This window comes from Pleurodeles waltl, chromosome 2_2, assembly GCF_031143425.1.
Source record: "Pleurodeles waltl isolate 20211129_DDA chromosome 2_2, aPleWal1.hap1.20221129, whole genome shotgun sequence".
Classification (NCBI taxonomy): domain Eukaryota; kingdom Metazoa; phylum Chordata; class Amphibia; order Caudata; family Salamandridae; genus Pleurodeles; species Pleurodeles waltl.
Genome location: NC_090439.1, coordinates 889,093,432 through 889,120,997, shown reverse-complemented (window position 1 = coordinate 889,120,997; position 27,566 = coordinate 889,093,432). Strand labels below are relative to the sequence as shown.

Below are 27,566 nucleotides of genomic sequence, written 5' to 3'. Positions count from 1 at the left end.
ACTAAGGCACAAGCTACATAAAGGAGAGGAGATTTTTTACTTGTATGGTGTGCATAGAGGGTGGGAGAATGCTTCTGCCCACCTATACCTGCCCTGTTTGTGTGTGTGACTTAGTGAATCTTGCACAGCAGCTACACATACCACACATATCTGTAAGGGAAGCCTGCACTGCTGCTGTGCTGTACTTTTTGATGGGCGGAGTGGCAGGAAGAGTGGGTGTTGTGTATATGTAAGGAAGTGTGCAGTGTTGCTGTGCCTGTCTTGTACCTGCGTCTGAGAGATGTGCACTGCTGCTACCCATTTTGTACCTGTTCTGTGGGCTTACGAAAAGTTTGAAGAAAACCTTTTCATGATACAAATGCCAATAAATTTACCCTTACTTGTTTTAACAAGAGTTAAAGGCCAGTTTTCTTTTTTCATAAATCCAAAGTGGGACAGGAACAAGTCACCTTGATTAATATGCTGCACCCTTTTGATAGAAAGTTCTAATACTAAATGTAAGTATTTAATATTGTGCCCGATGAATGAAGGCAATGTAAAGTTATAGGCAGGGAGACACATGTAAGTGATACTGATTTCCATAGATTTTATAGTTCTTTTATTAATAATTTTATAGTAGTAAACTGCAGGGGTTCCATGACACATATAACCATGCATGTTTCCTCACTCATTTGAACACAGAAAGATTGTGCTCACCAGGCATAGATCTCCTAGGGTTGCTTTATAAGTGATGTAAAACATCACTACCTGTGACAAGGCAGCAAAATCCAGGTACTCGGTACGTGAATTACATATGTATATTCAATGGGGAATAGATATTTGTAGGAAGTTATTTATAATAGCTGCCACTATTAAATATGTTCATCTTTTCTAGATAGCTTTGAAGGAACTATAGGTACTCCTTTGGAGTTTAGATTGAGGTTTCATGAAGTTCCATGGAGGCCACAGTCCTTGCTCCATATGTAGACTTTCATTTGTAATAGTTTTGTGTACATTACAAAGGTATATGCCTAATAACTATTGTTGTATTATTTTACATAGGTGGACCTTTCAAATGATCTTGCTCACTGGGACAAACTGAAATCAGAAGAGAAGTACTTCATTTCTCATGTCTTGGCCTTTTTTGCAGCCAGTGATGGGATTGTCAATGAAAACTTGGTAAGTGGTATAAGCAAATATGTACTTATGAGATTACAATTAACATTTTTTCATTCTTGTACTCTAAATACCATTTCCAGCAGATACCCTTAACACATTAGAAGAAGGATGGTGGTGTCTTGCTACATAAGCACTCAAGGCTTGACAGCTTATAGAGTAATGAATTAGCCACTCTTATTTGCCTTTCCCACTAACATTGTACCCATTGCAGGGTAGGCAACTGACTTTATCAATAACCTCAGCAGACATGAATAATTTTAAGGTAATAGCAATCTGTGCCGTGAAACTGGGTGAATTTTGTGCCCTGCTTGAACATCCATATTACTTTTAAACTAATGGATACTAAGAAAGCCTAAATCAACTAAGACAGAAATGGCAATAATAAAACATGCACATCTGCAATTTTTGGACTGAGTGACATGTAACTGTTAATAGTGTTATGTGCTTGTTTAAGCCATTGAGTCTAAAAACGAATAACTTGTTGACTGCACTGGAAATTTGATTGGCGTATGACAAAGATATTAAAAGTACGATTCAAAGAAATCAGATATTTTAATTTTTAGTAAGTTAGTTGTAGTCACCAGTTCAATGGAATTAAGACCCTAATCAGAAATGGGAGTAAGCGCACAATTTGTGCTATTAGTTCCCAAAAGGGCTCAAAAGCCAACCTGTCATTGTCAAAAATTCATAGACACGGCTTGAGTCTGGCCAGTATGCCACCAAGACAAATATGAACATTTTATTAAAATGTATTACATTATATGATGGTGTCAGATAATGATGTCTACCTCTCCTCTTGGCACGGCGGCTATTTCCTACTTTTATCAGCCATGTCTGATCTCAGTATATAATGATATTGCTTCTCCATGGACAATATATCTTAATAGTTGAAAGTATCCTCCTCAAAAGACCCTGAATCCATCACTCAAATCTTACACAAAATACAATTTTAGGTGACCCACGACCACCTCAAACTAAATTCTTCCAAAAATGAATTCATGGTGATTTCTCCTCCTAATTGCTCAGCTCCAGTGCAGTTGTGGTTAAAGACCCTCTCGTCATGGATTATCACTCCTCTGTGGTTGATTGTACTAAATCGCCCAGCTTGCACCTGCGTAAGAATCTCAATCTCCAATCTCACATCAACACCATAGCAAAGGGAGCACAATTCCCAATGCAAATCATATGTGGAATTAAACCTTTCATTACTAAAGAAGAGTTTTTACAAGTTGTCCTCCCAAGATTGGACTTGGTAACACCTTGTTTTCAGGCATACTGAAATGACATCCTACTGCCCTCAAAGCAGCTCTTCAGACAGAGATACCAAGATACAGACATTGTTAAAAGCTGTATTATCTTCCGTTTTTCTAACTTTCTAACCAGGATATCTGTCAAGCACTGTGCCACCACTGGGGTTTAGTACCCACTGTACAAAACCAATAAACTAAACAAATAATATTAAATAATAATTGGTTGGTGGTTTTTGTTAAGCACTATCCAGTCCAGTTCAGCTGTTGAAGTCTTGGATGAGGGATATTTTTAGCACAAAATATTTGTGGTCTATTACTTGCTTATACACATAGAATATATGGTTTCTATCAAGGTTTTGAAAAGTTGATTAAAACAGTTTGGCACTGAGAACTTAAGATATTTGTTCTCCTCACCAAGACGGATTGTTGTCACATAATGAATATCCAGATAAATGGAGAACTTCCCAAGTTTTGACAGAAAAAAATACTAGAGGTTCAGCTATATGTTGATAGGAAGTATCACCAGAAAGGAACTTCACCATTAAATATTAAAAATTCAAACTTAATGCGAAGTATATTAGAATAAATAACAACAGCAATTGAAAAAACATAATTATGCAGGATGACCCATTTCTCCCTGTTGCTAACCCTACTTAACACACATAATTTTCTGTTTTCCTTAATCGTTGTGCCAAAACACATTTTGCTTTATTTCATTTGCCAGGACATCACAGTTCCCCCCCCTCCTTTTACCAGAGAATTAGTGTTTACTTTGGCAGTGACAACAACATATGGATATTTTCCTTCATTAACACGACAGGTTCCACTGCCTATGATATCAGCACAATCACTTCTGACTCATTCAAGTTTAAAATTAATACATTTCTTATTGTGAAGCTGTATTTTTGCACAATTTTAGTCATATTCCTCCGCCATTTATTCCTTCAAATCCTCGATAAAGAACTGAACTGTGCCACCCGGATCTTTTGTGATCTGCACTCGCCTGCCTACCTTTGCCTCAAGATGTCAGGCTGCAGGATTTATACATTTTATACACGTTCATACCTTTGCAACATCAAGATTTACGTCTTTCTTTGTGAAATGGGTCCAGCGATATTACATTTGACCTGGTATATTGAATTAAACTGATTTTGCTAATCACCTGTTTCCTAATATTGCACAGGGAGGTTAAAGGACGAGTTAGGCAATCAGATGTATTATCAACCTCGTAAGTGACAATATGCACACTTACAACTTTCCTATACAAACCTTGGCCTCCATGAATAAACTGGAAACTATGGAAGAGAAATTGGTATATGCACATGGCCGTTATTATTATACAACTTTACTGATGGGTGGTCAAAGGCATTCCTTTTGCCCTATTTAGGACTGATAGTTCTTAGGATAAATCAAAACCTACCTAATCATGAACAACACTGGAAGATTGCGAAGCCTGTGACAATGTTACTGGCTTTAGCTTTAGAAAACACCTGTACATCACATGTAAATATGATCTTAGCAAAACTGCCTTTCTCATGCCTCGCACCCACCTTCCTGTATCAAATACCAGAGGACGCAAAAACTACTCCCAGTCTACTTAACAAAAAGCTCAAAATGCACCTCTTCAAGCTCTATTTTCCATAGCTTCTCTCATTCCTTTTTGGTATCTGCACTTTCTGTAACTTAATGTTTTGATGGTTTATCAATAGTATTCTACGTAAAGCGCACTAATACACCAGTGGCTACGAATGCACTATAGAAATACCATTAATAAATTAACAGATAATAAATATTAGATAAACTTATGTTCTGCTTTACAATTCTGAGTTTAGGTGAGTATGTCGAGTTTATTAGTGGCAGATTTGGGGTTATTGGGAATTTAAAAGATCAGCTAGTGTTTGGTTAGAGTCTATGGAACTAATTATGAGTTTGGTGGTCCCACCGCGGGACCGTCAAAGTCACAGGGAGGACGCCACTACCATGGCGGTGCGTCCCCCAAGCATATTACAATGTTCCTGCCGGGCTAACTGGCCAGATCATTGTAAAATCCATGCTATGATATTCGCCTTGGCTCCTTTAAGGGAGCTGAGGCCAATATTGTAGCTCACAGCACCCTCGTAATGCGCACTGTCTGCAAAAGCAGACAATGCGCATTCCGAGGGTGCTGTGCAGGGGGGCACCTGTGGCCCCCAGCACACCCTTACCGTCAGCCTTTCCACATGGCGTGGTGACTGCCATCAAAAGGCTGGCGGTAAGGTGAGTTGTAATCAGCCAGGTGTCGCTAAGCTCAGTGCGGCCCTACCTGAGTACAAATCAGACCGCCGTCACCCCATCGGGAACAATGTTCCCATTGGAATTGCGGTCTCCTGGCGGGTCCACCCACCAGGGTTGTAATGTGGCTGTTGGACCGCCACAGTTGCAGCTGTCTGACCGTCAGCACGAGGAATGCCAGCCTCATAATGAGGCCCTATGTAATGTTCTATGACCATGATCTAAGCTCTAACATAGTTTGTTCTTGCAAAATAATTTTACATCGGGGGTAACAAGAGGAATGACTTGACGACTGTCACATGTTCCATTGGTGTGGGTGATATGTATAAATGCGTGGAAGGTGGAAGTGTTTGGAAGTGGTGGGCGAACATGATACATTGAAGACTATTATGAACCCCCCCCCCCTGCAATGTTATCTTAGAATGTACGGTGTTTCCATTATAGTCTATATTCTTCTCATCTGATTCCATGTCAGCTGGTCATTAGATATATCTTATTTAATGGATTTGACTCTCATCTTGGGTGGAGTCATCTTTTGGAGTTACCTAAAGGCCTGGGTACCAAAAAATAACTGCTGCCACCAATTAATTGTCATAATTGTAATAAGAAATGTTGCTTTGGAAGAATATGCAGGTTGTCTTTGTGGTCTATGTCTAACGTGTTGACATTGGAACCTGGAGGCCAAAATTCAAGTCCCTCAGCAACCTTGACACACTTGTGCCTTGAAAACCACGCAGTTCCTCCTCTACCTCACTCTGAACGTTACCACTATCCTACTCCATCATCCTTGAACTGTAAATATTCTCTGAATTGCCCCTAGCCTCCACAGCTCTTCCAAGATTCTCCTCGTTCATGCATGATGCGCTGGTATAATCCAGGTTTTTTCTGTGAATTCTGAGACATGTAGTCCTATTTATTCCATTATCAAACAGGACTACAAGTCTCAGAATTAAAAAAAAAGAAAATAGTCCTGAGTAGCACATCACGCTTGGTCCTGGCAAACGTACCAGCTATGCCTCCATCCTACGGAAATATCTATACCTAATGGACTTCAAAATCTGCAAAGATAGCCAGATAGCATTTCTTTGTAATGCGTTTCACTTTCACTTCAACATAGGTCTGCACTACAGAAATTATCAAAACAAAGTAAAAAAAAATAAGACTGTTATGTCAAACTGTGACTAGAGGGTGCAACAAATACTAAAATGTAAGCACCTAATATTTAACTAGGCCTTAACCTTTCAGTGGAAAGAGTCCATCCCTCACAACTATAAACAACTTTTTCAAATTCTAGTCATTATTTCAGAACATAACTGAGTAAGAAGGCTTTAGGAAACTTGGAATACTTTGAGTAAACTCCATAAAGACATACTTATTGATGTGTGTGTTTTTTGTTTGTTCATATGTGGTATACTGTATGGAAATTATGTTTCCATATATGACATATAGGCTAACTTTAATTTCCCTCACAGGTGGAACGCTTCAGCCAGGAGGTACAGGTCGCCGAAGCTCGTTGTTTTTATGGCTTCCAAATTCTCATGGAGAATATTCACTCAGAAATGTACAGTTTGCTCATAGAGACCTATATCAAGGACCCACAGGAACGGTAATATCAATAAAGATGTTGTTTTAAGTCATAAAGGATAACTTAACTCACATGTGCCCATCAGTCGAACATCTCACTTCCAGAATGTGTTCAGAGTCTTAGAGGATTGTGCACCCTACTCGAATCACTTTAAAGCCATTTAGAGAAACAGACTTGAACGTTTCTGTGTTGAAATATGCCATTATTTTCCATGATTGCAAAACTTCTAAAATTTACTTTCTGCTATGTTTTTATCTGATGCTTTTCTTCATTTTAAAAAAACACAAAACTTTTTTGATAAACATTGCTCAAGGGATCGATATCTGTGTGTATGCGCGTGTGTGTGTTCTATTAAAAAACTACAGTTAAAGTACAGTAATGGTTATGAATTAAACTGAAATCCAGCAGCCATGGTTAGCTCCGCATCTCTGCATTCCATAATTCCCACTCCCACAAGCCATGCAAATAACAATATGCACACATCTGTGACAGCTGCAATAACAAATGTGATACATTACTTTGCAGACACGATTACATTATTCTTCACACTATGAAAGTGGCGACCATAAATAGAATATTATTTTAGTAATTTAAATATGCCTTGTAATTGTCTACGTTGAACTTTTAGATGTTACTTATTGGTACATATATTGTGAGGTCATAAGCTTTTGGTTTATGAGCTATGGTTTGCATTGCTTTTGTTATGCATTGTGGAGCTAACCATAATTTGTGAATTTCCGTACCTGTTCTTCAGCAGAATATTTTTAAGTGGATTGCTGGCATTATATGAGCATACATTAAGGTCTTATAGCAATTTCCTTTCATGCTGAGAAGCCATTTTCAAAGCAAACAAAAAGTATTCTGTGGTTTTAGTGCGAAAATGCCGACATACACCAAAATGTTCATCAAACAAGTCTCCGATTGTTTCACTGTGTTTGATGCAAATGCCAGTCAGTTAGCTCAACTTTATAAAGAGATATCTGACCTTTGATTAATTGCGCATTTCCTCATATGCCTTATTCATAGATACCATTTGCAATGAAACATAGTTATGAACAAATGGTTTGATATGGACAACCAAAGTTGACTTAAGTTCAGTTTCAACTGTCGATTTCTTAGCAACATTTATTTTTGTGAAGCTTTTGCATGACTTAGTAGACTGTTTAATAATGTATACTGTGGTTTTTAACCTAATTTTAGCTATTTCTTATAGGCACATGTGGTTAAGTATTTCTTGAATGCGGTAGGTAATATTTTAGCTACAGTTTAATGCAAAAAGAAAATAACCAATTCTTTTGTCAGAACTCAGAAATGTGTGACCCATTTCCTCTACAGTAGTGAACTTCATAAAATGTAATCTGAATCACTAAGATTGTGTAACTTCGTTGTTTCGAGTATTTAAATAAGCATCACCTTAGATTATTCCCACAACTAATTTATAGTGCTGTAGTCATTATCTAACGTTCTCAGTTCATCAAAGCTGCTAGTGAGCACTCAGATGTTTACATTTTTAGCTTTCCTATTGGATGTTATGCCTTTGCGCTTTTCACTTACACTGACTTTAATAATATATCATAGAAAAGCAGCTTTCGGTCCCTTGCGTCAACTTTTTGTGGTTGGCTGCTCGTGAACCCAGTTACATTATTATTATACTATATGATTAGGCTTTCTCTCCCTGCTCAACATAACGTTCTGTTTCAATGACCTCAAAGCTTTTATTGATTGCTGCAAGAATGGAGTAAAGTTGCAGGATTAAAGAGTTATCATAGGTTGTTGCTCCCAGAATCCTCTTTGTAGGCACAGTGATAAAACACTGTCCTTGGAAATTGTAAGTGAATAGAGGCATATACAGCAATGAATCAAAATCATGTTGATGGGGACTTTGTTCCATTTCAATACTTTTTATTGTAGTTGAAAGCTTCCCCGATGTCAGACTCTGTGTACAATTATCTCTGGGTTATTTGCATCAGAGGATGGTGCAAACCAAATACCTATAACAACTGATCTTAAGCCTAGATAAAGTAACTGCCACTTAGTTTGATGTCTTAGGTCTTCCTCCGACGGATAAGTATTTGACACTTGCCATTCTTCTTTGAGAGATGTTATCTGGCTACAGAATAGAACTCTTGACGAGCCATGTCTGAAGATAAAGTCTAGACAACTTCTCTTCGTCCTTGAGACACTGAGGAAGAAACTCACCCCAATCAAAGTGACAATGGGGTGTGTCTGCCAAGACACTATGATGACGATAACAGAGATCAAGGTGTCGAAGACAGACCTGATGACTTTCCAGTCACGGCTTAACTTCAGTCACTGGAGGACTGCAGCTGAAGGAAGCCTGGAACATATTGACAATGACCCTCAATTGTGACAGGAACTATGGAACTTTCAGAAGAAAGTGGTAGACTTGAAACACAGAAGTCAAAGGTATTCCAGAAGAACTTCGGTTCAAAGACTTATTCTCTTTTCTTGCAACCTTTCTTCCACAACTCACCAACTAAACCTTCAAACCCCATTCGGAGTTCCCAAGGGTGCACAGGATTGGTTTCTTCCTGCATCAAGCTCATCTAGTTATTGCAGCTGCACATTGACAGAATGGTCCCTACAAAAATGGATCATAAATTCTTTATAGCTTCAGAATTCTTGCAGGAAACCACAATGAAGACAAACACATCAATGCAACAAGCTGCAAGGGTGTCCTGTAGCCTATCTTTCTTTTTGGATGGCCTAAGCCACCATCTTGTGTAATGCTTCCAAGCATATCATCCCCCATACCACAATATTTAGGTTATGGAGCATTGTACAAAATGCCAAAGTCAAGCGTATATTTCTGTGTAGGAAACCAGGGACCTGATGTACAAATTTTCCTTTCACAGATTTTTTTTCTCGCAAATTGCACACAGACTTCTTATGAATGGAAAGGAATTTTGCGAACCAACCTATGTACTAATAGGTCGGTTCACAAAATTCAGAATCATAGTGGGTCACTCTTTGACATACCTTGTTAATATGTTTGAGACAGGTCCCAAATCATCACCCACTACGACTGGGCAGAATCGCAGGCATGATAACCTACTGAGGTCAGCAGACCACCATGTCTGTGATTGCTTTTAAATAAAGCAATCCTTTTTCTCTTAAATGCAGCCCTTATTCCTAAAAAGAAAACAGGACACGTTTACACAAACCTTTTTTATGCGTAGGCAATGGTACGCCACTGCCTACTCCTAAAAAGCGTTTTTGACATCTATCTCAAAGGGGGACTCCTTCCCATTTGCGAATGGCTTACCATCAACTTTAAATTAGTGGTAAAATATTAATGTTTCGTACCCAGATTTGGGTTGCAAAACATTAGTACATACCTTAAACAATACCTAAATGGAAGGGACTCTCTTAACACCCCTTCCAAATAACGATTCCTTAATGTTTAACCCATGCATCAACTTGGTAAACAATTTCTGAATTTGTAAAAGCAGTTACAAACCCCCAGATTTACCAAATCTGAGGGTTTGCAACCATTAAAACCCTTTGTACATCAGGTCTCAAAGTTCAACACCGTTGAGGACTCTATGCCTGCGTTACTGGCCACATTCTAATGGCACATTCTAGGGCACTTGTTATGTTTAATGGTATATAAATCCAAAGAACCAGTCTCTTTGAGATCTATCAACACCTTCAGTACATTCCACTTTTCTTGGAGTCACCTTATCCTCCCAGGGTCTTTTCCACAAACCATTCAGTGACTTGAAGGGGCTTCTGAAGTAGGTCAGGCCTCTCTTCTAGTCAGACTTCTGTTCAAGGCATTTGTTTTTTTTTATAACACATTTTATTGATTTTGCAGAGTTGACAAAAAACAATACACAACATAACTTTGGCCACAGGGCCACTTGTTCGAGTGCCAGGCAGTAAGTAGAATAACAACACAAAATTAGTAATCATGGTGTGTTCCCCATTCCTTTATATAATTGTGAACAGGCAAGACAAGAGTCTCTTATGCACATTATGGGGGTCATTCTGACTCCCGCCGGCCGCGGTAACCGCGGTGCCGGCGGGAGCCGCCAGAATACCGCTGCGCGGTCAGAAGACCGCCGCGGTTATTCTGTGTTTCCCGCTGGGCTGGCGGGCGACCGCCAGAAGGCCGCCCGCCAGCCCAGCGGGAAACCCCTTCCCACGAGGAAGCCGGCTCCGAATGGAGCCGGCGGAGTGGGAAGAGTGCGACGGGTGCAGTAGCACCCGTCGCGATTTTCAGTGTCTGCATGGCAGACACTGAAAATCTTTTAGGGGCCCTCTTACGGGGGCCCCTGCAGTGCCCATGCCATTGGCATGGGCACTGCAGGGGCCCCACGACACCCCTCACCGCCATCCTGTTCCTGGCGGTGAGGGGGTCGGAATCCCCATGGCGGCGCAGCAAGCTGCGCCGCCATGGAGGATTCCTCAGGGCAGCGGAAAACCGGCGGGAGACCGCCGGTTTTCCGTTTCTGACCGCGGCCATACCGCCACGGTCAGAATGCCCTTGGGAGCACCGCCAGCCTGTTGGCGGTGCTCCCACGGTCCCCGGCCCTGGCGGTCCATGACCGCCAGGGTCAGAATGACCGCCTATGTGTCCAGTTCAGTCTAAAGGCCCCCTTTACTGAGTCCATGGCGCTCATATGTGCTTGTATTTCGGCGTGGGCTACCTTACATACCACTTTCTCCTTTGCTGCACAGTGGTCCATCCCCCTGACCCATTCTTGCAATGGTGGTGCCCTCCCATCCCTCCAGTGCCTTGCCAGATCCCTCTTGGTCACCATATATGTTGTAGGTTGTAGCAATAAGTGTGCTCATGGCACGAGGCTTCTCAATGGGGTCTAATCACCAACAGCACAACTTTGTGGTCCATGGCCAGCAGCCATCCAACTACCCGCCAGGTCCAGTTGCTGACCTCACACCAGCACTCCGGGGTTACCAGGCAAACCTATAGAACGTGATAGAGATCCTGTAGAGTTGCTGCACCTTAGACCAGAGGCTTAGACAGTGAGGCCCCAGAGCGTGGCCATCTGCCAGAGCTTCTCCAGGGAGTAATAGAACTGGTGAAAGTACTTGAACTGGATCAAGTAAAAATGAGTGGAAATAGCCAACATTCTGGGTTGCCATTTTCACCTCTACCCACTCATCATCGTCAAGAGGCCCAACATCATCCTCCCACCTCATCTTGAGGGTTAGCAAGATGACTTGTAGAGATGTTAAATGCCCCCCATCCCCACAAATCCTCCATCACCAACTTGCATTTCAAAGGATTAAACTCTGGGAGAGTTCCCTTTCCGTCCCTATAGCCCTCCAAAGTGTGGTGTAGCTGAAGATACCTAAATAACTGCGAGGAAAGTCAGCTGCTAACTCTTGGAATGATCGCATGCGTCTCTCTCTCCAGGCATTCCTGAGCATGGATATTCCAGTGAGGTCCCAAGCCTGAAACCTTGCAAGGCCAGCTGTTTCCAACAATCACCTTCCACATCAAAGGGGCGGGGCGCCTTTGTAAGCATACCATAGTCTTTTATATGTTGAAGGGACAAATACAAGCACTGAATGAACCCGGGAAACTGGCGGCAGTGCCTGAGGGTGAGATCTACCACACAGCAGGGAGAGCACACCATGGAGATGCAACAGCTCTACTCCAATCTGTGAACACTCCAAACTGTGAGCCAGGTGGTCTTTGTCTGCCCTCAGCCAGTCATTAATGTTCACTACTTGTGAGGCCCAGTAGTACAATTTAACATCTGTCAATCCTAGTCCCCTATCGAACGTAGAAAGCCAGCACTTTGTAAAGGATACCTTGGGTGTTTTGCCCACCCATAAGAAACTGGTGATGTGGGCATGCAGTTTGGAGAAGAAAGTGTGTGGTAACTGGTATGGGTAATGCTGCAATATGTACAAAAAACGAAGAAGGGACACCATTTTAAAGCGTGCCCCCTGCCACACCATCAACATTGGCAGTTTAGACCATACCCCTATGTCCTGGTGTGTCCTGGCCAGTTATGGAAGTATTTTTAGTTCCCAGTATCACTGCTGGGTAAGAACCACCATCATGCCTAGATATCAGAAACTGTCCTCCGGTACCCGCAATCAAGAGTTCACCTCCCTCTGATCCAACTCCCCTCTGATAGGCACTAGATTCGACTTTCCCAGTCATCGCTGAGTCCTGAGGCATCTTGTAAATCGACACAATTTCCATAAGCTGCAGGAGAGTATCCGTTGGCCGCCGGAGGAGGAGCATGTCGTCAATGGATAGCACGATCTGGTCCTCCCACCTCCCCCACTCAAACCCTCTCAATCTGGTGTCAGTTCGTATAAGCTACTCCAATGGCTCCATCACCAGAGAGAACAACAGGTGGGAGAGTGCGCACCCCTGCTGAGTGCCCCTTTCTGAGACATTCACTTGGACCTGAGCCCACAAATCTGTGTATATGATGTACCTCACTTTCAAAATCTGGGACCAAAGTTCATGTTGTCTATGACCGCTAAGAGAAAAGGCCAGTGAACTGTGTCAAATGCCCTCTCTATGCCCACTAATAGGAGGGTCGGATTGCACTGTAGCTCTCCAGAGCGGGTGAGCACCATATGTAGGCGGCAGAGGCAATGTCTGTGCTTTTACCCTGCATAAAACCATCCTGGCTGGCGTGAGTCACCGAGCCTATCACCGTGGCCAGGCATGTAGCTACTACTTTGGCTAGAATTTTTATCACAAGATTGATAAGCGAGAGAGGACACATCACATACCACCAGCTGGAAAGTATTCGAAGCAGAATGCCTTCCCCTCTAAACCCCCTTGTACAGCCCAAGTGTAGACTCTGGAATACCCGTGATGCTCCAAGAATGTACAATTAGTGCCCAGGAGGTGAGTTTCTTGAAGCAGAACCAATAGGTGGTTCTGCCTGGCATAAGCCAGGACTGCACCTACTTTTACCTTGTAATTTAGGCTATTTACATTCTAGGTGACTATAGTGTGTTTACCTGCGGAACCTATGACTGTTTCTGTACCCATTGCACCCTATAATACCAGCAATATTTTTTTGGAAGAGCAGAAGGGGACCCTGCTCCTTGAACACACTGAAACATATAGCACTGTAACAACCTCACACAGCGATCCAGTTGAGGCTCCGCAACTAGCTGGAGTCATGCACCCCATCTCTCCCCCCCTACATTTCCTCCTTTGAAGTATCTGCCACCAAACTGTTGAAACAACTACGATCTCTCTCCCACAGAAAACAAGCACATAAGATCAGGGGGTTGGCTTCCCTGGCACGACAGTTTCTGTAAGTCAACATGTTGTGTACACTTGAGGCCAAAAACAATGATAAGCCTCCATGAAGCGGGGAATACACCAAATAAAATGCACTCAGTAGAAACCTGCCTACACACAGCACGACTGGGCAACACCCTGATGCGTAATTCACTGACAAGGAGTAAGCTCCCACACCCCTTGCGACATCTTTCTGCTCACCCACTAGCTCAAGTGTACTAGACAACATACAGTGCAAATACCCAAGCATCGCCACCGCTTCCCATTACTGAACCCACAAAAGGGAACCACTGGCCACTACAAAGGTTAGGCTCAGCAGAAGATAGACCATCCCAGTAAGTACGAGAGGGGCTCCTCAGCACCACAATACACGCTCAGGAATCTAGCCACTACAGCAGGAAATAATATTGTATGTCACAAGTGGATCTAATATGTGTGTAATTAGGGGGGTTTAGTTGTTTGAATGTAACCTAATCAGATAAATGTGATCCTGTTGAAGACATGATAAAATCCTGCTATATGTATCGGAAATGTAAAACCAATAAAATATTTTTAAAAAACCCAAACATGTTGTGTACGACAGTGGAGCCAACCAGAGCACCTGGTAGTCCTGGGGAGGGGGGAGAGAGGGCTCTACGGCTCCTCTCCTTCCTCTCCCCCATGTCGTGGGAACCCTCCATAGAACTTGATCTCAAATGCTTCAGGTGGGATGGTGTTGCCTCCTATGATCCGTGCTGCTCTCTGTTCCTTCTGTGTGGCAAGGAAACCGCTGTCATGCTGGAGTGTTGGAATCAATGCCTGGAGCAGTGGTCATGCCCGAACCCCCAGGCCAGAGGACCAGGCGCTCTTCCAGCCAGTACCAGGCACTCTTTGGACTATTACAGAACAGGGTCTGGCCATTGTGGGTGACTTTCAAGCGCACCAGGGATTGTAGCATGTATTGTATTTGCATGGTCCAAAGTTTTTCTTTGAGCTTAAAAAATGCAACTCTGCTTCTTGACTTGCAAAGTATTGTCCGGGAAGAGTGTGACCTGGGGCCCCTCCACACTGTTGATTTTCAGTGACTCTGGACCTCCTTAAGAATCTCATCTCTATCAACAAAATTAAGCAGCCTAGCAATATTTGGCCTCGGGGACCCCAGGAGATGGACTGGATGCACAGGACTGGTGTGCCTGTTCCACATCATAGGAAGCGAGCAAGACCCCCTCGGGCATCCAGGAACGGATCCAGTCCGCGATGAAGCTGGTGGGCCTGGGACTCTCAGTACCCTCCAAGACTCCCACAACCTGGATATTGTTCCGTTGTTACCTTCCCTGCGTCTCTTGTGCTGTGGTCCCCAGAAGGCCCACTCTGCACTGTAAGGCAGCCAGTGTAGTGTGGAAGGTCTGTCTCTCGTTCTCAACCACTGACCACCTTCCCTCTGTCCCTAAAATCCTCTCCACTGTTTTGCATAAATCCTGGGGTAGGTACAAGTGTACACTAAGCTCCCTGATCTTCCCCACCTGCGAGTACTAGGAGTCATGAATGGCATGCAAAATAAATGCTGTGGATTCTGGCTGGGCATCAGTCGGCTGCACTCCGCTATCACCACACTTCTTCCTGTACACAGTGGGCCGGGTGAATTTATCAATTTTCTCCTGAGCAGGGCGAGCCCCCTTGTCCTTGCCCATAGCACCACTTGCATTCTCTCCGTCCAGCTATGATCAACGGTTGAGGGGTCTCAGCAGGCCGCGTTGGGTGAGGGGGTGAAAAAGGAGAAAGGGAGGGCACGCCGGACACGTTGCTCTTAGGATATCACTGTGCCCCTCCATTGCCCCAGGTAGGTCAAAGCAGTCTCACCACTCCAGTTGCCGTTTGGGTGGAGGCGGGGGTTCTGCACCATTGTCTCAGCCCCTAATTAAAGGCGTAACATGTCAGATGCTAACGGACTGAGTTGGGACCAGCAGCGGAGATCAGAACTTTGCGGCTCCCAGCCATGCCATCTTTTTTCAATGCATTTGTAAAACAGAAATACTTTACAGTCTTTTTCTTGTTAAGGTAAGTGTCTGATGCTAACATCTGTGCAGGTTTCTTATTTTCAGACATAACACATTACAATGAAGGGGGGATCACTAATGTTTTGAGCATTCAATACTTGTAATTCCTCTTATCTCTACCCAGACTTAAAAATGCAGCAAATAAGTAACACTGTGAGCCGTAATTCTCCTAAAAATGTGTAGACCTGGTGTGATTCAGAGCGCAACATTATACATATTTCACTAAAATATTTTCACACTGACAGTCATCGTACATAATAACCACTGTTTAACTTTTTTTTATGAATTTACCTAGGGACTTCTTATTTAACGCCATTGAGACAATGCCTTGTGTTCGAAGAAAAGCAGAATGGGCCTTGCAGTGGATAGCAGACACAAATTCAACATTTGGTAATTTTTTTAAAATACTTTTACATTGACATTCGAATTGCCAGTGATAAGAAAGAAATAAATCAACACCAAACATTTCATTTTAAGTTCTGTGTGTAGTTCATTGCTAACTTTGCAGAAAATAAAACCTTCTCATCATTTTAATATTGTATACCAAACCTCCATGCGTCATGCATGCAGACATCCAGTCTACCATCCAACATTGACAGTTCCGGAATATGTACCTCAGCTCCAAACAAAAATGTTTTCTGCATATGTTTATACGCATCTCCCTGAATACGAGTTCCACCTCTTTGCTGATGTCGATCTTCCTTTGCGTAACAGAACATTATGTATCTGAGAGCTATCCCTGATTGAATGGATACTTTCACTTTTGTTTCCACAAAGGGTTCCTAGGCTATTCATATAGCACTTATATAGCTCATAATTTGTCATTAGAACTACATTGCAGTAGATACAGTAGTCATGTGGAGGACCTCCTAAATGGTTTCAAGGCTTTCACTGTAAATGCCACGTTTATAAGTACTGTGGTGCTTTGATGTACATAACTGATCCTCTGAAACCCTTTCTGTAATGCACAGTTAGCGTGCCTCCTAACACTCTCTTGCCTTTCCACCACATCTGTGATAGAGCATAGGTGCAAAGATAACAGATTCCCTCATTGCATGAGACCATACCCCATACAAATGGGGACATGCTCGCTTTTGATTAGAGCTGTGCACAGATAGCTCAAATGTGATCCTTATTACAGATTGAGCTATGCAAGTGTCTGCGATTTCTTCTGTAATAGCAGTGTGCCACAAGGGTGCAAAAAGTGGGTACACACACACTTTGCGCCCTGGGACACTTTCTGAAATGTGGTCCAGGAGGCAGAACAAACTCTCACAAGGGTATCTGGCAAGGTTATCATTGTCTGTTGTATGTCCAGGAGCCCACTGGTGCTGCAGACTGTTAATTGTTTGGTGGTTTAGGTGGACTTGAGCACTCCCAGTCCATGAATTGCATTCTATGGAATTTATCACTAAAATATATTACAGAAGCAGTGTAGGAAAGTAGCCTCTTTCTAGCTTGGTTATCCCCACTTTTTGCCTGTTTGTCAGTGTAGGAAGCTGGCTCTGTGCATACTAAATCAAAATTAGATATAGTGTGCACAGAGTCCAGGGGTTCCCCAAGAGGCTTGACAGAGGCTATAATAGATAATACCAATGCTCTATTTGTGGTAGTGTGGTTGAGCAGTTAGGCTTATTAGAGAGTAGTGTTAAGCATTGGTTGTACACACACAAGCAATAAGTGAAAACACACACTCAATGACTTAACTCCAGGCCATTAGGTTTTTATATAGAAAAATATAATTTTGTTAATTTATTTTTAGAACCACACAATTCATTTAGCAGGTAAGTACGTTAAATGAAAGGTACTTTGCATAGTAATAGTTGAGACTTTGAATCGATTCAATATTGTACACAGTTTTTATTAAAATGGCAAAAAGCTATTTTAAAAGTAGACACTGCAATTTTCAACAGTTCCTGGGGAAGGTAAGTACAGTACAGTTTCAGAGGTAAGTACCACACTTACAGGTATAGGTAGTCCACTGTTGAGGGTTCAAGGCAACCCCAAACACCTAGCACCAGCAACACAGGGCCGGTCAGTTGCAGAGGTCAAACAGGAGCCAAAATAACGTGGGCGCCTATGGAGTTAGGGGGTACTCCGATTCCAGTCTGATGGCAGGTAAGTACCTGCATAGTCTGAGGGCAGACCACGGGGTTTGTAGTACTGGAGGGGCCCCAAGTAGGCACACAAACCACTCCCACAGTGGCACGGGGACGGCCTGGTGAAGTGTGCAAACAGGGCGTTGGGTTCTCAATAGAACTCTATGGAGGGACTCAAGGGTCCCTTGGGCGCTGCAGGCAGGGCACGGGGGCTCTCGGGCCAGCCACCAACCGGACAGCGATGAGGGCCACCTGCTGGTCATTGCTGCACTGGTGGTCAGGTTCTCACGGGGCTGGGGGCTGCGGGTGCAGTGCTTCTTCCAGGGGTCGTATATCTTCCTCCTGAGCAGTCTCGGTCAGGGGGGTCCTCGAGATTCCCTCTGCAGGCGTTGTTGTGGGGGTGCTGGAAGGTCAGCCCAGGGTGGACACATTATCGGAGTCACCTGGGGGTCCTCTCTGGGTAGTTGGTTTCTCTGGACACTGGTCAGGGGCGTCGGGTGCAGAGCGTTGGGGACTCACGCTTCTGGAGTGAGGTTGGAGTCCCTTTAAAGATGGATGTCTTTTCTTCTTGCTGAGCAGAGCTGCTGCCCACAGGAGTTCTTGGTCCTCAATGATGCAGGCAGTCTCCTGGAGGCTTTTCAGGGGTCGCTGGTCTTGTAGAACGCGTTGCTTTTCGATTGCAGGTTCTTTGAAGCAGGAAGCAGGCCGGTAGGGCTGGGGCCAAATCAGTTGTCATCTCCTTTTTTTCTCTGTGGGGTTTTCAGCTCAGCAGTCCTTCTTCTTCTTCTTGTGAGGCCATCAGGAATCTGAAGAGCTGGGTTTAGGGTCACCCCTAAATACTAACTTTAGGGGTGTGTTAGGGTTAGAGGGCAGTAGCCAATGGCTACTGTCCCTGAGGGTGGCTACACCCTCCTTGTGCCCACTCCCTCTGGGGAGGGGAGAACATCCCTATCCCTATTGGTCCTCATCCTCCAAAGCAAGATGGAGGATTACTTAAGAAGGGGGTCACTTCAGATCTGGTCACCTTACGGGTGGACCTGGCTGAGGGGGTGACTCCTCCTTGTTTTTCTCATTATCCCTCCGGACTTGCCGCCAAAAACTAGGGGCCTGTCCAGGGGGCGGGCATCTCCACTAGCTGGAGTGCCCTGGGGCATTGTAACACCACACTTGAGCCTTTGAGGCTCACCGCCAAGTGTTACAGTTCCTACAGGGGGAGGTGTGAAGCACCTCCACCCAGGAAAGGCTTTGTTTCTGACCACAGAGTGCACAAAGGCACTCACCCCATATGGTCAGAAACTCGTCTGGAAGTGGCAGGCTGGCACAGACCAATCAGCCTTGCACTAGCAGTTGGGCTAACATACAGGGGGCATCTCTAAGATGCCCTCTGTGTCCATTTCTCAATAAATCCCACACTGGCATCATTGTGGGTTTATTGTGATGAGAAGTTTGATAACACACTTCCCAGTATTCAGTGTAGCCATAATGATGCTGTGGAGTTCGTAATAAAAAACTCCCAGACCATATAGTCAGTATGGCTACCCTGCACTTACAATGTCTAAAAATTGACTTAGACACTGTAGGGGCATAGTGCTCATGCAGCTATGCCATCACCTGCATTATAGTGCACCCCGCCTTAGGGTTGTAAGGCTTGCTAGAGGGGTGACTTACCTATGCCACATGCATTGGTTTGTGGACATGGCACTCTGAGGGGTGTGCCATGTGGACTTTGTCTTTTCTCCCCACCAGCACACACAAGCTGCTAAGCAGTGTGCATGTACTGAGTGGGGGGTCCCTGAGGGTGGCATAATACATGATGTAGCTCCTAGGGACCTTCCATGGCGCAGGGCCCTTGGTACCAGGGGTAACTTTAACAAAGGACTTAATTGTGTGCCAGGGCTGTGCCAATTGTGGAAACAAAGGTACAGTTTTAGGGAAAGAACACTGGTGCTGGGGCTAGATAGCAGGGTAACAGCAGACTTCCCATTAAAGCTGGCATCAACACTAGGCAAAACTTTGGGGAGTGACCATGCCAACAGTGGCATTTTCCTACAGTCAGTGTGTTTGACTGTGTTCACTAGGATCCTTCTAACAAGGACCCTAATGACTGTGCTCTCTCCTCTTAATTTGGGTGTGGTAACTTTTCATCTCCACAGTTGGCATACTGCCCCCCCCCATGTAAGACCCTAGTATATGGTAGATAGGCACACAGGGCATTGGGGTTCCAGGGTATCCCTATGAGCTGCAGCAGTTATTCTGCCAACCATAGCGGGGTCCATGCAAAGGGTTCTGCAGGCCTGCCATTGCAGCCTGCGTGAAACGGGTGCATGCACCCGTTTTCACTACAGGTCACTACACCAGGTCACTATAAGTCATCCCTATGGTAGGCCCTCTCAGCCCAGAGGGCAGGGAGCAGGTACCTGTGAGTTAGGGCACCCCTGCAGTAGCAGAGGTGCCCCCACAAACTCCAGATCCATTTGTCTTGACTTTGTGAGTGCGGCGACGCCATTTTACGTGTGTACTGGACATAGGTCACTACCTATGTCCAGCTACGTAATGGTAACTCCGAATATGGGCATGTTTGGTATCAACCATGTTGGAATCATATCCCAGTACTGTGGCAAGTATTGGAAGTATGAGCATCTAAGTGGCCGGGCCAGGTAGGTGATGTCAGAGCCTCCTCCTGATAGGTTCTTACCTGGTTAGGTGACCAATCCCTCTTTCAGGGCTATTTAGGGTCTCTCTCTTGGGTGGGTCCTCAGATTCAGCTTGCAAGATTCCAGCAGGACTCCTCTACCACCTCTTCTTTGATTTCTGGCCACTGGAACCACAACTGGATCCCTCCAGGAACCGACAAACGCTGCTACAACAAAGAAGACCCTTCTGCAACTTTGTTTCCACGTCTCCTGCCAGCTTTGCAAGATTTCCCTGGCTGTGCTTCCTCAGAAGACTGCAACTCTTTAACCTGCACAAGAAGAAGAAGAAGAAGAAGAAGGAATCTCCCTTGGAGTGAAGAAGTCACTTCCCTGCAACCGTGGGCACCTACAGCATGCGACAACCGGCTGCATAAATCTCCCCTCATCTTGAGCTGCACGGATTCTGCATCATGGGTGGTGGTCTGGAGTAGTCCTCTTGGTCCCCTCTGCCAGCTGTCCAACTTTGGTGGAGGTAAACCTTTGCCTTCCCACGCAGGATAGTACCCCCTTGCACTGCGTCTCTTGCAGGGGCCAAGGCTTGTTTGCCTCTCCTCCAAGGGATCTTCAGATGACATGTAGCTCCAGCCCCCAGCACTCTATCCTGCAAAGCACAGCATCCTGTGTGGTTCTCCTGTGGCGTGGGATCCTCTTTTGTAGTGCTGCGTGGGTTTCTTCTGCGACTCCTGTGTCTCCATCCTGTGGGACTCCTGTGGATGCTGCCTCTGCTCCTGTGGACTCTCTGTGATGCTGAGGGTCTCCTGTGACTCTACGTTCTGGATTGAGTCCTCCTGGGCCTTGCTGGTCCCCAACAGCATCTCTTTTCCACTAACCACGAGTTTGCCTTCGTCCAGGCTTGTTGGTGGAATTCCTACACCAACACCCGCCTGCACCCATCCAGCGTGGGACTTCATCTGCACCCATCAGGAACTCTTCTCCATCTCCAGGGCTGCAGTGCTGACCTGTTCTTCATCACAGTCGACCAACTCCTGCATCCACAGTTGGGTGGGTAGTAGCCTCTACTCCTTCTTGACTCCACTGTGACTCTTGAAGTTGGTCCCCTCTCTCTACAGGTCTTCTTTCTTCAGGAATCCACCGCTGGTTTTCTTGCAGACTTGTCTGGGTGTCTTCTTTTTCTTCTTTTCCTCCTTTTGGGTGGTTTGGGGAAAATCCAGGGTTTTACTCCTGCATTTCTGGTCACTGGAGGGTACCCTGTTACTTACCTTTGTGGTTTTCTGATACCCCCAACTCCCCTCTACACATTTTACTTACATAGGTGGGAATACCTTGTTTGCATCCCATTTTTTTTAGTATATGGTTTGTGCTCCCCTTAGGGTCACTATTGGTTATTGCTATTTGCACTGTCATTTTCTATGCCTGTTTCTGATTACTAGTGTACATACTTAGGGGGTCATTACAACCCTGGCGGTACAAGACCGCCTGGGCTGAAATGACGGAAGCATCGCCAACAGGCTGGCGGTGCTTCCCTTGTCATTACGACACGGTCGCACCGCTGGGGCCGGCGGTTTCCCGTCACAATGGCCCCGTGGTAGTAATCCTCCAGGGCAGTGCTGCTAGCAGCGCTGCCCAGGGGATTACGAGTCCCCCTACCGCCAGCCATTTCCTGGCAGTTTGAACTGCCAGGAAAAGGCTGGCGGTACGTGGAGTCGCTGGGGGCCCCATCCAGCTTTTCACTGTCTGCTATGCAGACAGTGAAAAGCGCGACCGGTGCAAGTGCACCCGTCGCACGGCCGCAACACCACCGGCTCCATTTGGAGCCAGCTCCTATGTTGCGGCCGAGATCCCCGCTGGGCTGGTGGGCGGAAACAAGGTTTCCGCCCGCCGGCCCAGCGGGGATCTCATAATGACCGCGGCGGGGGTGCGGCCGCATTGGCGGGCGCCCGGCGGTCAGATCTTGGCGGGCGGCTGTAGCTGCCCGCCAAGGTCATAATGAGGGCCCTAGTGTATTACTTACCTCCTAAGGTATTTTGTGGTGACTTGTTCCAAAAATAAAGTACCTTAATTTTTGTACAACTGAGTGTTGTCTTCTATGTGTGTAAGTGCTGTGTGACTACAGTGGTATTGCATGAGCTTTGCATGTCTCCTAGATGGGCCTTGGCTGCTCATCCACAGCTACCTCTAGAGAGCCTGGCTTATAGACACTCCCTACACTTCACTAAGAGGGGATACTATTTGCCACTTGCTGTTGCTAGAAGGCCAAACTGCTTCAAGGGATGTGTGATGTGGAACTCTAAGACAGTTTGCTAGTTAACTGTCAGTCACCTGCCATGTACCGCCTGGATTCAACTTATTTCAATTAATTAACTTATTTCATTCTTCCACTATTTAACACACTGACAAAGTTGAGACATACAGACACTCTCAAAAGGAGTCCTCTGAAACCCATAAACATAGATCTTCAGGCTTTTATGTCAACTACAACAGCTTCAGAGAGAGCTCTAGTCATGGGCAGGACAATCAGTAAAATCAAGAGTAACGTTAATGATCATCCCAATGGAGATGCGTTGTTCCCTAGTGAAAGAAACTGAAACAACAAACCATACATGCTTGTTTTGAACCAACCAGTCTTTTCTTGCCCTGTTATACTTGGTGATAAAAATCTTCATAATCTAACAACTACTAATATCTAAGAGATAACAGTCTTTTACCACCTTTATTTTACTCTGATTCCAGCTACAGCCATCTTTTCGTTAATCATGCAGTTAAAAAATTTCTACCGGGCCAGACTGACTTTGGCAACTCAGAGTTATTCACAGAGACAGCCAACATTATGTTTCACAAGTTCTGCAGCTCGGTCAATGATTACACATTTTGGAGTGCCTCCTATATACATTACAATTGCAGTCAACTTTACTTTAGCAAAAATATCTGATGTATTGATTAATCAATCTTGTCTAATGACTGGGCAAGTAACTTTACCAACAAATATCTCTGAGGGTTTAAAATTACCAGTGAAACACTACTTAAACTGGCTCTGATATATCAACTTCTTGTGAAATTTACCACAACTTTCAAAAAACAGTTCAAACAGGTGACATTATTTACTTTACACACCTGTTGTCTGTTAGAAACAGCCAACAAATAAGCAAAATTAAATGTGACATGTCATCCACTAAGATGCAACCATTCGTTGAATCTGCAACCTCAGTCCATCACTTTATGCTAGAGGAAATTAGTAGTGCAACAGTTCAATCTGTTTACCTTAGTACAACATATTGTAATATAAATTCTGAAACTCATTGCTTATCAACACTTACTGAAGAGCAACAGAACTCAATCCAGAAGATCACTGTAGTGCTTAGGCAGGAAGAACCTTCACATACAACAGAAAATAGTATGCTTAATTCTGACAACAATTCAACTATACATGTTTCAAGGATCTGCAAAAACAGCAATGGGATATCAATTGTCTCCAGGAGTTGTTGAAAAAAATACATTTTTGTTCTAAAAAAACTGGCCTGCTTTTGAAACTCTAGAAGGAAAAACACTTTAGGTCTCGCAAATGGAAGTTTATTAATACTTGTTAGGTGTGTCTTAAACCAAAATATATAAATATCAAGATTGCTATTAATTCAACTCTTGAAGTAGAACACAAGTTCAGATTTTGATAACTTGTTACCTTAATGTAAAATTGCTGTCTCATACAAACCGATACTCTCAGGAAGATTCACCTGACTTCTATAATATTCCTTATCCTACGTTATCCCATGGAAAGCCAACAATATTTGGAAAAAACATCTATTCGATCTTCCACATTTTAGGTTATAGGACATTAAATGGTAAAATAATACATGACTGTTCATCAAAACCATCTGTTCGCCTAAATAGATTTACCTCCATGACTAACTATACTTACTAATTGACTTTAACTTGTGTAATGAGATCAAGATCATATCAAGAAATGAAAGCTACTATAATCCTCAACTTGTCAATCTGCTATTCCAATCTAAATTTTAGCTATAGAGTGAGCATTAATTATTAACAGGTCTAAAAGAAATGGAACAATAATTTGCTAAATAAAATGAATCAGCTTTGTTATCAACATTTCTTAATAAACATAACATGATGAATAAGAAATCAATCTTGTCGTTCTTACTGACTGTCGACTTGGAAAAACATCCCCTTGAATGTATTTATCTTTCTCTCTTCTACATGTGGCAAGTGCAACATTACAGGATAATATTGTTATTTTCTAAATAAATATGATGTCCTAATCTTAAAAGAGAAGAGGCTCTAAAGGAAAGAATGAACGTTTTTGTTGAAATATTCTTCACTGATTAACCAGGATCAAATGGCTGAAATCTAATTTTAAACAGTCTGCAGCAGCTGCAGATTGTGCAAAACACGAGGAATCATAGACAAACTTGCATGAGTCCATTAAAATAAAGGATTTCAGTAAATTCTGAATGTTAATTGGACTTGGTTCTACTGCCATACTTCACATGAATAATACCTTTTAAAAATCTTTTTTGCCACTATTAGTCAAGGCAGGTGTCCACTCAATAATACATGTCAACATCATGCAAAGAGAAAATACTACGAAACTGCTCAAGTGCATACAGCTATTGTGGTTATTGGAAATTATTGCTTCCATAGCTCACTACTCTTCCTACAGTAGATCAGTATCAGTCGGTGTCACCAGCTTTGCATGCTGTTTCACTGTGACTTTCCATGCTTTTTGTTGTTCGTAATCTGCATGCATCCCAATTAGTGAACCATTCATTATGCACTTTCTACTAAGCCCTCTGTTGTATTTGCGTGCGTACCCTCGCGCATGGCCTCGTGACTAGAACCCCGATGGTGAAGGGGTTGCTAGGCGTTTTGACGGCGGCGCGAGGGAAACGCCGGGAGAGGGCTGAAAGAGATGACGGTTGGACGGAGCAGCGGTATTGGGGGCGCTTGGAGACTGTTGAGCGGATTGTATTTCACCCATGTAAAATAAAGGTGATTTGCGCTCACCGTCCTCCTCGCATTCATCACCCTCCCTACTGTCCAGGCTTCGAATAATGTAAGAAGGGCACTCCTATTTTACTTTTCCTGCTGCTACCATTAAGCGACTGTATCCTCTTGATATTTTGCGTTCCTTCACTGACCTTCACAATGTAATGCTCTTCAAAGGTAATAATTCTGTTTCATATCAATTCAGTCTTACTGCACCCTACCTGTGAGCTCATTGATCAATTGCCTGATGGCTCCCCGCTCTCTATAACTGTTGTATGGTAGGGTGCATCATCGAGGCTCCTGCTAATGGGCCAACATGAATAGAGCACATAGACAAAGAGACCGCTGACAAACACAATCGCGTAACAATGCTATTTAATTGACACCGTTAGAATAGCTTTGTCACTGTATAACTAATCTAAGCGGCTGCTAACTTACTGGAACTGACTCCCCTAGCAACCACCTCTCCCAAAGGACTTATAACTTCACTGTCCCATTTTTTAATTGTATCTTGTTAACCTCATACAAACCCCTATTCATCGTCAGGGGGTAAACAGCACTAAATAGCCTGTCTCTCTTGCCTAAAGCTACCATACTTAGGCCTGCTGCTGCTGAAACTCATTGAAGTAACAGTTGGCCTTACATACATGTCCCAGTCCATGCTTACAACAGTCCCGCAATCAAGTAAGGGATAACCTCCTTTCCATCTAATGCTTCATGGATCAAAACATTTAATTATCGGGGATTACCTTTTGACAGGCGTGTGCCAAAAGCTAAGAAGCGGACCTTCCTCCATCTTGTAAGGTTACCTCCATACACGTGGTAACCCTCTATCTGTTACCTATTTTAACCTCTTCTTTGCACCACATCAAAGGGCACATAAAGGTGGAGTCCAGCAAAACTGCGCTTGCCATCTTAGAATAGATTGTTAAACACTGGTAATCGGAAGGGAAACAATACTAAATGCCCTTACACTTTGCATGTAGTTGATCTGCGTTGGCCATTTACTTACTTGAACTCATATACTTTCAAATGGCTCATTCATGCATGCCCCAGGTTGTACAAGAGCCAACCGCACAGTCGGAACAGAGAACAGCCACCTTTCCCTATATTAACTCTTGGGTCGGCATGGCCTCAAACATTTAAATATTGAGACTCACCTTCCGGCTGTTTAATGTCCGGCGCAACTGTGCAAACCTTTCTCTGTCTCTTGAGTATGTCGCACTTCAGAAGTTAGCTACCTGACCGTTACCTATTTTAACCTTTTCTATGTACCTTATTAGTGGGCTTGAGGGACGGGTGTTAGAACTAGGAAAACTATGCCCGCCATCTTGGTGTAGGATTTTAAACGATAGTGAGCTACCATGTCATAGCTCTACCGTGTCATAGCTCATAATATCATGATTTAAGTTCAAAATATACAGATATTCTCAATCTTGATTACTATATTACCATTCTTGCTTTACATGTAATTTATTTCACCTTGGACTTACAAAGCTCTTTCCTTTCTATATTCATATTTACTCTAAAATGAAACTGAGACCTCCTACCTTATATTGACAGGTAGCACTAGTAATGGCCAGCTTACTGCCAAGACTAAGTGCTGGTTTCTTCGCACTGTACTACAGTTTCAAACTCAACCTATATACTACTAATACTAGGTGCTGGTTTCCTAGCTCATCTGCTACAGTTTCAGACTGAGCACACCTGTTCTATTGTTGATTGAACATAATCGCATTCTCCCATGGGATCTCTTTATTTAACCCTCGCATTTGGGTGTTTAAGGTAAAGATCCAATAGAACTCTCTGCATTTCCTTATTTCTATCATGTTTGTACCTCCTTTATTGACAATTGTTTCCAGAATCAGTCATCTTGTATCACCCAGTTTGTGGCCTTTCTCCAAGTAATGTTTAACTAAGGGGGCGTTTATCTTACCTGTCTTAATTGCTGATCAATGTTCTGTCATTCTTGTAGCTATGCTGCATCCTGTCTCGCCAACATAACCATGACCCCTTGGACAAACCACTAGATAGATTACATCAGTTGTCTTGCAATTAGTGACTTCAGGTTTATTGTGTAGCCATGGATGGTGAATGTCTCAGCTTCAATAACCAATGGTTTACATTGCATGAGTTTATAATTACCATGTACCGGGGAGATCCCATCTATGGTTTTCTGAATACATTTACTCCTTGTTGGTAGGCGTGATCTTACTAAACTATCTTTCCAATTTCTCTTGCG

General features: G+C 43.7%; 1 protein-coding gene across 3 annotated transcripts in view; it reads left to right on the top strand.

The window, feature by feature from the left end:
- RRM2B (ribonucleotide reductase regulatory TP53 inducible subunit M2B) overlaps positions 1-27,566 on the top strand; it is a 96,421-nt gene that overhangs the window by 32,676 nt on the left and 36,179 nt on the right. For all 3 annotated transcript variants that reach the window (XM_069220576.1, XM_069220575.1, XM_069220577.1), the window contains exons 3-5: positions 1,042-1,158; positions 6,152-6,285; positions 15,869-15,963. In XM_069220576.1, the coding sequence (XP_069076677.1) occupies positions 1,042-1,158; positions 6,152-6,285; positions 15,869-15,963 (346 nt within the window). The remainder of the gene's footprint in view (positions 1-1,041; positions 1,159-6,151; positions 6,286-15,868; positions 15,964-27,566) is intronic.